The sequence below is a fragment of the Argentina anserina genome, chromosome 5 (genome assembly GCF_933775445.1).
Source record: "Argentina anserina chromosome 5, drPotAnse1.1, whole genome shotgun sequence".
Taxonomy (NCBI): domain Eukaryota; kingdom Viridiplantae; phylum Streptophyta; class Magnoliopsida; order Rosales; family Rosaceae; genus Argentina; species Argentina anserina.
In genome coordinates, this window is record NC_065876.1 from 5,036,597 (window position 1) to 5,046,996 (window position 10,400).

Here is a 10,400-nt window from a genome sequence, read left to right on the forward strand (position 1 = left end):
GCTATGATTGAGAAACAAATATTTGATTATATAGGTTGATATCACAACAAACTAACTTCAATAGACATCATGTGTTAGATCTTTCCTTGCATTCTTAGTCATATTCTATGCATGGTTTTGATTAACTTTAACATTCGAAACAAAACAACACCACTTTGACATTTCACTGATCCAAAAGTGCGTAGATGATTTATCTATGTTCTGTATGCTTGTTTGAAATGTCTGGTGTAAAGAGAATGTCACCCTTAAATATTTACATGTTAGTGTGACACAAAATCTTTCATGTCCCAAGTTGCATTGTCTCCCTAGGCAAATTCACTCAACATGAACTAACAAATCAAAGAGATACAAAGATGAAAGAAGAATTTGCACATTTACAATTTCAGCATCTTCACCCTCACTTGGGGTTCCTTCTTAACACAATTTCATGTTCTCTCTTCAAATTTTCAGTTCCCTCTTCACATTTTTGAGAGAGCCATAAAAATGGGCTGGGATTGCAAGTGCGTAGCCCAAATTGTCATATTTGGGCCGTTGGGCGTATCTAACAATTCTAAGCCTTATCCCCTAAAAATCCAACACCATCGAAATTCAGTGTTACCAGTACCACCCACCTAGTCTAACCATGGCTACGCTTCGCTTCCTCTCCCAGGTTCCGGTGATGTCACCCTTCCCGTCATCTTCAAAATCCGGCAACCCAACCTCCTCCGTCAGACTGCATCCGCCACGTGCCATTCACCTGACGAAGAAGAGCAGTAGCAAGAGAAAGCCACCGCTCCTCACTCCGATCAAAGCCGTCGACGAAGGCCAAGCGAACTCCGACACCACCGAGGCAAAAGGAGAGCCGTCGGCGGGGGCGAGTGAGCCCGGAGAGCTGAGCGAGCTTGGGGCGGAGATAAAGAAGGCGATGGAGGAGAGGAAGGAGAAGGAGAAAGAAGGAGGCGGCGGCGGCGATTTGTTTAGCGGAGTGGCGGAGGAGGTTAGGGAGATAGAGTGGCCTGTGTTTGGTAAGGTCTTGGGGACCACCGGAGTTGTGCTTGGGGTTATTGCTGGCTCCAGCGTCGTTTTGCTCACTGTCAACGCCGTTTTGGCTGAGCTGTCCGACCGGGTTTTCGCCGGAAAAGGGGTTCAGGATTTTTTCGGCTGAGGAAGAGAAACTGTACATTTCGGGTCATCTGACTCGTATTTTATTTATTTCTTATGCTGAATAACACATTGATTTTTAGCTCAACTTGGTACTCAATAGCATTGTATATCGAAAATTTTGAAGCATAGTTTTGAAACATTGTTCTTGTTTTCACATGATCGTTGCTTACATGCTTACAAATACAAAATCATGATCCAGTGCTACCACATTCAACTGATCTGATTGACCAAAGTCACCGAATTCGGTGCACTGGGAAGAGACTTAGATCAGAGCTTGTGGGTGTGGTTGTTGGAATATCTGTGCTTGTAGTACTTCTGGTTTAGAGCTGTGTCATTCTGTTGTAGAAGATATCTCCCTGGAGGGAGTATCGGAGCGGCATTTGCTGCTTAGATCAGAGCAAGATCACCCGGTAGTAGGAGGATTCTTCACCGTGATGCTAACAAATGCAAGTAGGTCATTCAATAGCAAAAATGTTGTATCAGAAAAGGCAGTGCTAGGTCTCCCGGGATGACAGTTGAATTGGGGTGTTGTTCTTTGTTACCAACAAATAACAAATGAACCGGGGCTATCTTAAAGAATATTTATCCCGCAGATGAGGTTGAGGATGAAATGAAAGCATTGCATGAATCTGTCGAGATGGAAAAGGGTGAGGAAGGAGACATTGGTGATGGCATCATAGAAAAACTAAAGGGGGCGTTCAGCAACCCTGTGGTCAGAAGAGGACTCTATGCAGGCATTACAGTCCAAGTAGCTCAGCAATTTGTGGGCATCAACACTGTCATGTATTACAGCCAACTATTGTTCAGTTTGCTGGATTTGCTTCCAACCAAACAGCATTAGCACTTTCTCCTCATCACTTCAGGTCTCAATGTTGTTGGCACTGTAATCAGCATGTGCTTTGTGGAATCATCTCTATGGAAGATGGTTGGAATCATCAGTGGCCTGGTGGTCTTATATGTGGTGTTTTTCGAGGCGGCAGCTCACGCTCCTAGTATAAGCAGTTTCGAATCAACTCATTACTCTACATGTCCGGCTTATGTATCTGCCCCTAAACCTGCCCGGAACTGCATGACATGTTTGAAAGCTCAATGTGGTTACTGTGCTATAACTTATAGCCTATAAGTGTGACACTTACAACCAAAGGATTCATGCCGTCATGAAATCAATCCAGATACTAGTAGCCTAGTAGGTTTAATTTTCTGAAAACTTGTGATATGAAAATCATGAACCCAATGATAATACACAATTAGTCATATAGGATTGATAACTATGTGAACAAGTTGGCAGAAACTAATGGGATCGGCAACTTAGAGTTCATGATAAGGTCAGGAGCTTCTAAAAGCGTTGCTTTTTATTTATCTTTTTGCATACAAACAAAAGATGTATATCGGGGCAGTTAATTAAATTTAATTATGTTGCAATCAATAATCTAATGAATCTTCTCCTGACTGAGGCACGTTTTGTTGTGATGTAGCCACAAAAAAATGCTATACTTTGAGAACTACAAGATAAAACCAGAAATGTTTCAACTCAACGATGTGCTGCAGTTTCATACCTATTGTCTCCGTCTGCAGTTGCCTGTACTTGAACTGCATATTGTAAGTTCCATAGAATGTCCTCAAAAGATGGACGGCTTGCTTCTGGGGAAATGCATTTGCTCGTTATGGAGATAACAATTGATAAAGATTGTTGTGAACAAGTTGCTAGAACTATCGGCTCTACTAGCTGCTTTCGACCTTCTTGGCTGTTTAGAGATGCCTATAAATTACAGAATCATGATTAATCAGTAACTTGCATAGTTACACATGCAACTGAATTTTAAAAAGATATCGATCATAGAGGGACATGATGATAGCTTCACATCAGAAGATAGAAGTTGATCAATTACCAAATCATTTAGCAGAAATGCCTCTCTTCTAGCAGAGATGGAAGCTCCAACGATAGCCTCGAGCAATATATATCCGAAGCTATAAGCATCATCTTCTATACTCTTCATCTGCCTGAAAAACGTAGTCCTTATGGCAATTGTCAAGAACTAACGGATTTTAGTGAAAACACTGCTTCAATAAAAGAAATTCTTACCATGACTTGTGGCCTTTGTTATCCTACAAGATACAAACCAAGAATAAAGTTGATAAGCACATCAGGAAAAAGGAAAAACCGATGTATTGCAGGACCAATTGCATTAGGGGGGGAGACCTACCATAGACTTATCAGTTTCTTCTGAGATAATAGACAGTCCGTAGTCACTTAATTTTGCATTATCATGCTCATTGAGCAAGATATTGTTCATTTTCAGCCGGTTGATCAAGAAACCTGGAATAATTCCAGTATGTAAGAAGTGCACAGCCTTTGCCACGCCGATGAGGACTGACAATCTTCGTGGCCAGTTGAGAACTTTTTCGGGCCTACCTACACATATATCAAGAGGAAGTAACATTGGTAATGATTTTGGAAAATGAAGTACGAAAACAATTGAAATTAGGTTCCAAAATTCAGTGAGAAGATTACATATTACTTGTTTTAATTCCAACTTACCAGAGAGTTTAGCACTAAAGGTTCCATTTGACACATACTCAGATACAAGATACACTTTGTTTACACTGTAATCATCTCCACCACCATCAAGGCAGTGTCCTAAGAGGCATACTAAATGCGGGTGACGAAGCTTAGCAAGCAAATCCAACCGGAGTTTCAGATTTCGAATTGTGTATTTCTTTGACACAAGCAGGCACCTAACAACAACTTGAATCCCATTCTCCAGTCTACCTTTGTAAAGCTGCATATTATTTTCAAAATCAAATCTTCTACAGTTTTCAGTCAAGTCCACATCAAACTGAGCATAAGAATACAACAAGTTCTGAGTCAAAACTATACCTTCCCGTATGAACCCTCACCCAACAACGCACAGTTTTCAAAATTTCTGGTAATTTCCACCAACTCCTCTAATGAAAAAGTTCGACATCCTGGGAGACCTAGCATGCCTGCCTTTGCTGCTTGTGAAATAAACCCTGAAAAAATACACAAAAAGCCAACTCGGTCAGCATTTCTTTTAGTAAATAACCTACTTGCGTTTCTTTTTAAAAAAAACCTACTTGCGTTTGTAAGCATCTCAGTGGAGAACCCTACTGCAACTGGGTGAGTTTCCTCTGATTTATGCAGCAAATGCTGCTCCGATACTCCCCGAGGGAGATGTCTTCTACACAAAAGAATACAGCTCAAAACCAGCAGCACCAAAAGAACTAATATTCCAACAATCACACCCACCAAGATTCCTAGTTCTTTTCCTCTATATTGTTTCTCCTTTGGACTGAATGCTACATTGCAATATGACAGTGGATGCTGATTTTGCAAACTTACAGTTAAGCAATTCCCGCCAAGCTTGACGACTCTCTGGTCTGATTCAGTTCCCAAACAAGAAGGCAAGTCACCTGTCAAGCTATTGTTTGATATATCAATGTAATCAAGTTTAATACCACAGCTTAAATGGCCAGGAAACGAACCACTTAACGCATTTGAAGCCAAATTCAAGTAGATGATGTTTGGTAATGAGATCAATGCAGCAAGAGGTGTGCCTGTAAGTGTGTTGAATGACATGTCAAGGTGTTGGAGTGCGCTTAATTTTCGATACTGCTGAGGAATCTCTCCAGAGAAGGAATTGTTGCTGAGGGAAAGCATGACCAAGCCTTTTGGCATTGATGGTAATACAGCATTCAACTTGTTCACGCTCAAATCAAGAACTTGTAAGCTACCTAAGCCACTAAGATCTAGTAAAGGACCTCTCAACTGGTTATGTTTAAAGCTTAGAGTTGAAAGATTGGATAGTGAACCAAACCAATTGGGAACAGTGTCATTCAAGAAGTTGTCATCCATTACAAGAGTTTGAAGCTTCACCATTGCAGAAATCCGAGGTGGGACTGAACCAAAGAGAAAGTTTGAACTCAAATCCAGATATTCAAGTGAAGTCAACCTGTGAATTTTGTCTGGAAGTTGACCCCAGATTCCCAAAGAGACAAGACTGAGAACTTTCAAGCTGCCTAGTCTTGCAAGAGTAGTAACAAAAGAATCCAATACAAAGGCCTCTGATAAAGTCTGGCCTGGAATTGCATACCCATGAAAGCCACTCACTTTAGCTGGCATATCACCCTTGATCCTGAGCTCAACTACTAGGTTGTCCAAGCATGTGAGGTTTACTTGTGCAGATGAAGATATATAGCAGAAATCTACTGTATGATCCTTCCAAATTTCCAACTGGTTTGGGTACTCTAAATGCTTCCTTAGCTGAAGTAGCACTTGGGTTTGAGAAGATGGTAGTTGGTGAGTAGACTGAGTACCCAAAAATAGAGAACTCAATGCAAACAAGAGTAGCAGATATGATCTATAACACCCCATGAAGAACACCCTTTATTTAGAAATGCTTCATGAACCTGTCATTAAATGGACATACTAAGAAGGCTAATAATTACTAGTCATATAGATTTGAAAGTTAAAACAGGAGACTACTCATTAAAAATGAAAGCCACAGTGAGCAGTTGTGACAGAAAATGAAACTTCTGAGAAACTGTAAGCTCCCCCATAAACCAAAAGACCTGAACTTTCTCAATACATGAAGCAGAACACAGAAACCAGAGAAGCATTGAAGCAATGAACTGTGATTTCAATGAGAATAAGCAAAAACAAAGAGAGATGAGAGACAAACATCCATTTTGGTGGCATGTGCAGCATACATTGGAAAGAGGAAAATAGCAAGAACTTTCTTTTTCCTGCTGGCATAGTTTGCTGTAAAAAAAAATGAGGAAAGTGGGGGTTACCTCAATTCAATGCAATAAGTTCTCCCACATGGTGTTCTTTCTTGAGTACAGTGTGCTCATTCCAGCATTAATGGAGTCTGATTTTACTGGTAGGCAGAAGAAGAAGCAGAAGCAGAAAGCCTGAGCTGAGTGGCATAAGTCTTTAGCTCTCTTCTTTGGGTACAGCCAGTCTTGCCCACTTTGAGAACCAAATTGCTTCATTATCTCAAGAAAACATTGAAAAGTTACTTTATTTATATTTTACCTGTGCTCCCAGTAACTTCTACCTTTTAAACCAGGAGGTGATTAGTTGGAGAGTTGGTAATATGAAGCCATATGTCCTTGGGAGTTGGGACTAGTGATTGCAACTTACTATAATTTGCCAGGCTTCACACCTAAACAAAGAAATAGAAAAGCTTGACAGGCTGCAGCAGATGCATTCCTCCATACAAATCCACTGGGAAATCTAGCAACTTGCCTATACTATATTAACTTGGACCATGTTTTATCAGTTTCAGACTATAATCAAATATGAAGAAATTAAACAATACCAGACTTCATCCCAGTTAATTGATTTTAAAGGAAGAGCTGTGAGCTTTTATGCCATCCCAGAATACCAAATGAATACAAACTGGTCACTCACTTCAAGTGAACAAGTGGTGTATATAATCTTCAATGAAAATGCTAGATTTCCTCTCGCGCTTAGTTCTATGTCTTTATCCCTGCTGAGATTCAGTCGGTCCAATCTTGCTTTCTCCTCAATGGTGAATGAAGTAAACAACCAAATCTTTCATTCCCTAATATAATGAAAAAGAGATAGAGAAAGAAAATAAGATTTCTACTTTGAGATAAATTCCAACTAGTAACTGACAAATTGGCAAGGCAAGAGTAACTTACATTTTCACAGAGCAGATGTGAGAACTAATTATGAAGATATGATTCCAAAGTTGAAGCAAGTAAAAAAAAGGAAAAGGGCAAAGCCCCACTTCATTATGCAAGTAATTGGAGGGCTCCCAATGAGACAATAACGGATGGGAAAAAATAACCCTATCTATATCTTATGACCCTACTTAGAAAGAGAACCATATCTATCTATACTGTAACATACATGAGTGATACATCATGTTCCACACTCCAATCATAGAAACCTTGTTTTCAGGTCACTGAGCTTCGTCATATTACTGAAGTAGCATCGAAAATATCATGTATGAGTGAAGATGAAGATAGGAAAGAACTTAAGAATATGGGGATGGAACTCAGTTGCAGAGTCATTTTCATATTTCCCCATCTTTCTCCACCTTTCTTTCAATAGGGGACCAACTAATTTATTATCTCACCTTTAGCATGGGATTAGTGGCATATCTAAAAAGATTTACCGAAAAAAAGGTTTAAAAAAAATATCACCATCGAACAAACTCTTGAGGAAGATATAATAACCATACAATGTGCTCTTTCTTTTATCATCATAACTATATTTGCCCAAAGTTTTCATTACCTTTTAAGACATCTTGCTTGGCACTCATTGGCTCATTAGCACATAAAGACCTTTATTTGATTCCCTCTGAAAACTTTCATCGAATGAAATAGGCAGCTCCAATGAGTAAAACTTGAAGAACAAGACATGCAAATCTTAATCAGGAGATAATATTTCTAGATCCACCAAACTGCTAGCCGAGTCTGTCGATTACAAGTTGAACCAAGTAAATTCTCTCTTGTTATATTCTTAATGAGTCAATCTCATGCCATTAGTATCAATACAAACACTACACAACAAATCTAAACATCTTTAGGAATCTATCAGATAAAAGAGATCTCATAACAGCAGAAACTAGAATAAAAAAAAAGTTGGTGCTACGAATTAAAGGGAAAGTCATACATATGAAAGAAGAAGAAGAGAGTAATCAACCAGTGTAGGGGCCAAAATAATGTTCTAGTGTCTAGTTCTAATCTACTGGGATGAGCCCTTGAATGATTTGATTTAGATTCACAGTTATATTGTCTACCAGTGGATTCACAGCAGGTTAAGATATCCTCAGAGCCTATAATATTGGTGGATTCCCAGTACTCGAAAACCAATCACCATCGTATAAGGCTTTAACCTCCAACAGCTTATTGTTATATATAGTGATCAGCTAGCTTCTCAATATTGTCCATTCCGCTCGAAATCCATGGTTGGCATTGGCAGTGCAACTGCTAAAATGTAACAGAGAGGTCGGTAGTGAGGCTTTGCTCTTGTTCCCTATGTCCTCTCAACCAAAGAGTAAAGCTGAGCAAAAACATGCAACAATATGAACTCAATCAACTTGGGCCCATTCATCTCTGGCGTAATAATTCAATTTCATCTTCATGAAAACCCTTCAAATTATATCTGACCTTTGTGTGCTTTAATAGCATCTGGAACCACATCTCCATACTTGCTTATTATTATCTCCCTGTCTCCTCAGTCATTATGAGCACATTGACAACATAATTAGTATCTTCCTGTATCAAGCCATGATACAACAGAAGTTGCAGAACAGAACACCTAGGAACAACCCTCTTCTCAAAGCTAGACATTAAAAGATTTGGATTTTTGCGAATATAGGAGGTATTGAAATTCACTTTATTCAGAAAGAAATGCATCATCTTCTGAATCTTCTTCGCTGAAGTAATCATACACTGGGGTTGCAACCTGAATGCTGAATCAATCTCATCTTTTGACATACCACAACTCCTAAGAATTTCCCACTTGTGCCGCCAGAGTGTTGTACTCATTGCAGAACGCAGAGCCAGAAAAATTTCAGGCTATTGGGATTGAAACTGAAACTTATAACAAAATCAATAGCCTCACTAACTTGACATGTTTTTAGAAGAAATGCAGCTGGATAAATGTTCAAAAAATTCACAATAAGTGATTCAGACACGCCATGGCCCCTCAACATATCTATATCCGGCTCAAGCACCTTGTCCAAAGAATTCTCAAGTATCCGGTAACATTTCTTTACAATTATCACAACATCCTCATCACTGCCGAGAAGTCGCCTGAGAATTTCAACACTCGGAATGATTTGATTTTCAAGGTTCCTAGAGAGAATATAAGGCTCACTAAACAAAATCCTTGCAATATCAAGTTCTGAAAATCCAACTGATTTCAAAAACTCCATCTTTAGCTTATATACATCATATGTATACAATGCAGGTAGCTTCATAGTGAGAGTTGCAATCCTTTTCACTAAAACCATGGTTTCTAAAAAACTCAAAACACATAATTTGCATTACTCTCAAGCACAAGCGGCTCTTTAAGAACCACTTGGGCAAGCCTAGTGCCTGAAAACCCCAAGGACTTTAACAACTCCAAATTGGGCCCAAGTTTTCCATTTACATCAGCCAAAAGCAACAATGGGCGTTTGGTATAATGTTCTTGATGTTAAATAGCGACAAGTGTGGCCCATGGACCAACTGTACCGATATTGTCTCAACTTATCCACCTCACATGTGTTGGGTTTTAATCACAAAAAGCCTCGGTACAATTGGTTATTATCCACCCACTTATAAACTTTATTTTCTTTGTCACTTCTTAGATGTTGAATCTCTCCTCTCCAACACGCCCTCTCATGTGCAACCTAATTTTTAGGTCTACACGTGACAGATTAACATCCCACATACTGGGACGAAATAAATCAAGGTCCAGTAACCAATGACACTTGGTGACCATCTAACCGGAAACTCTCCGATGACATGATAATGACACTCATCTCGGGCACATGACAAAGTGACACCAAACTCGGGCCCATGACAGATTGGAAGCGCGACTGGAGAGGGACCCGCTCTGATACCATGTTAAACAGCGACAAGCGTGGCCCGTGGACCAACTGTACCGATATTGTCTCAACTTAGCCACCTCACATGTGTTGGGTTTTAATCACAAAAGGCTTCGGTACAATTGGTTATCATCCACCCACTTATAAGCTTTATTTTCTTTGTCACTTCTTAGATGTGGGATCTCTCATCTCCAACACTTCACATTGGTTTGATTCAATCCATGAGTTCTGAATAAGCTCAGAACCGAGTCAAGGCTGTGTTTGGATTCAATCTGATGCTTCTGGGCAACTGAAATGGCGGATTCTAAGGACAGCCCACATGAATTCCAGAGGTACGATACTGTGTATGATTTTGGGTTGGGGAATTGGAGGGTTTGGAGATGAGTTTGGGGGTTGAGGTTGAGAACATATAGACATGGGTGAATGGTAAAGCTCTCTACTTTAGCGTTGTGCCAAGTAAACGAAGCATTTTATTGAGAAGTAAAAAGGGCATTGAGAGTAGAGGGTTTACTTGGATTAAAATTTGAAATGCTATAAGAAGAAGAAGAAGAAGTGGTTGTTTTCCCTCTTTCTGAACTTGGGCTGTTTTCCCTCTCTCTGAACTTGGTCGAGTGGCTGTGACCGGGACTGAGGTACATTTTGACTGATCAGGACGACTGCAACGAC

General features: G+C 39.8%; 3 protein-coding genes across 5 annotated transcripts; 1 reads left to right on the top strand and 2 right to left on the bottom strand.

Annotated features, from left to right (window-relative positions):
• Positions 1-606: 606 nt before the first annotated feature.
• Positions 607-1,291, top strand: LOC126794610 (preprotein translocase subunit SECE1). The gene has a single exon (XM_050521364.1). The coding sequence runs from the start codon at positions 623-625 to the stop codon at positions 1,142-1,144; it is 522 nt and encodes a 173-aa protein (XP_050377321.1). The 5' UTR covers positions 607-622; the 3' UTR covers positions 1,145-1,291.
• A 785-nt stretch (positions 1,292-2,076) lies between these two features.
• Positions 2,077-6,124, bottom strand: LOC126793090 (probable inactive leucine-rich repeat receptor-like protein kinase At3g03770). 3 transcript variants are annotated; one of them, XM_050519519.1, is made up of 9 exons: positions 5,956-6,122; positions 4,240-5,571; positions 4,022-4,155; positions 3,683-3,923; positions 3,348-3,556; positions 3,227-3,249; positions 3,033-3,144; positions 2,700-2,902; positions 2,077-2,208 (listed from the first exon to the last, which is right to left on the bottom strand). In XM_050519519.1, exons 2-9 carry the CDS (start codon positions 5,534-5,536, stop codon positions 2,193-2,195), a joined length of 2,235 nt encoding a protein of 744 aa, XP_050375476.1. In that variant the 5' UTR covers positions 5,537-5,571; positions 5,956-6,122; the 3' UTR covers positions 2,077-2,192. The 3 variants fall into 3 exon arrangements, with proteins under 3 accessions (XP_050375476.1, XP_050375477.1, XP_050375475.1); XM_050519520.1 differs by lacking the exon at positions 2,077-2,208 and having other exon boundaries at positions 2,536-2,902; positions 3,054-3,144; positions 5,956-6,124; XM_050519518.1 differs by lacking the exon at positions 2,077-2,208 and having other exon boundaries at positions 2,540-2,902.
• A 2,234-nt stretch (positions 6,125-8,358) lies between these two features.
• On the bottom strand, positions 8,359-9,155 carry LOC126795348 (uncharacterized). The gene is made up of 2 exons (XM_050522198.1): positions 8,820-9,155; positions 8,359-8,718 (listed from the first exon to the last, which is right to left on the bottom strand). Exons 1-2 carry the CDS (start codon positions 9,153-9,155, stop codon positions 8,359-8,361), a joined length of 696 nt encoding a protein of 231 aa, XP_050378155.1.
• Positions 9,156-10,400: the final 1,245 nt, after the last annotated feature.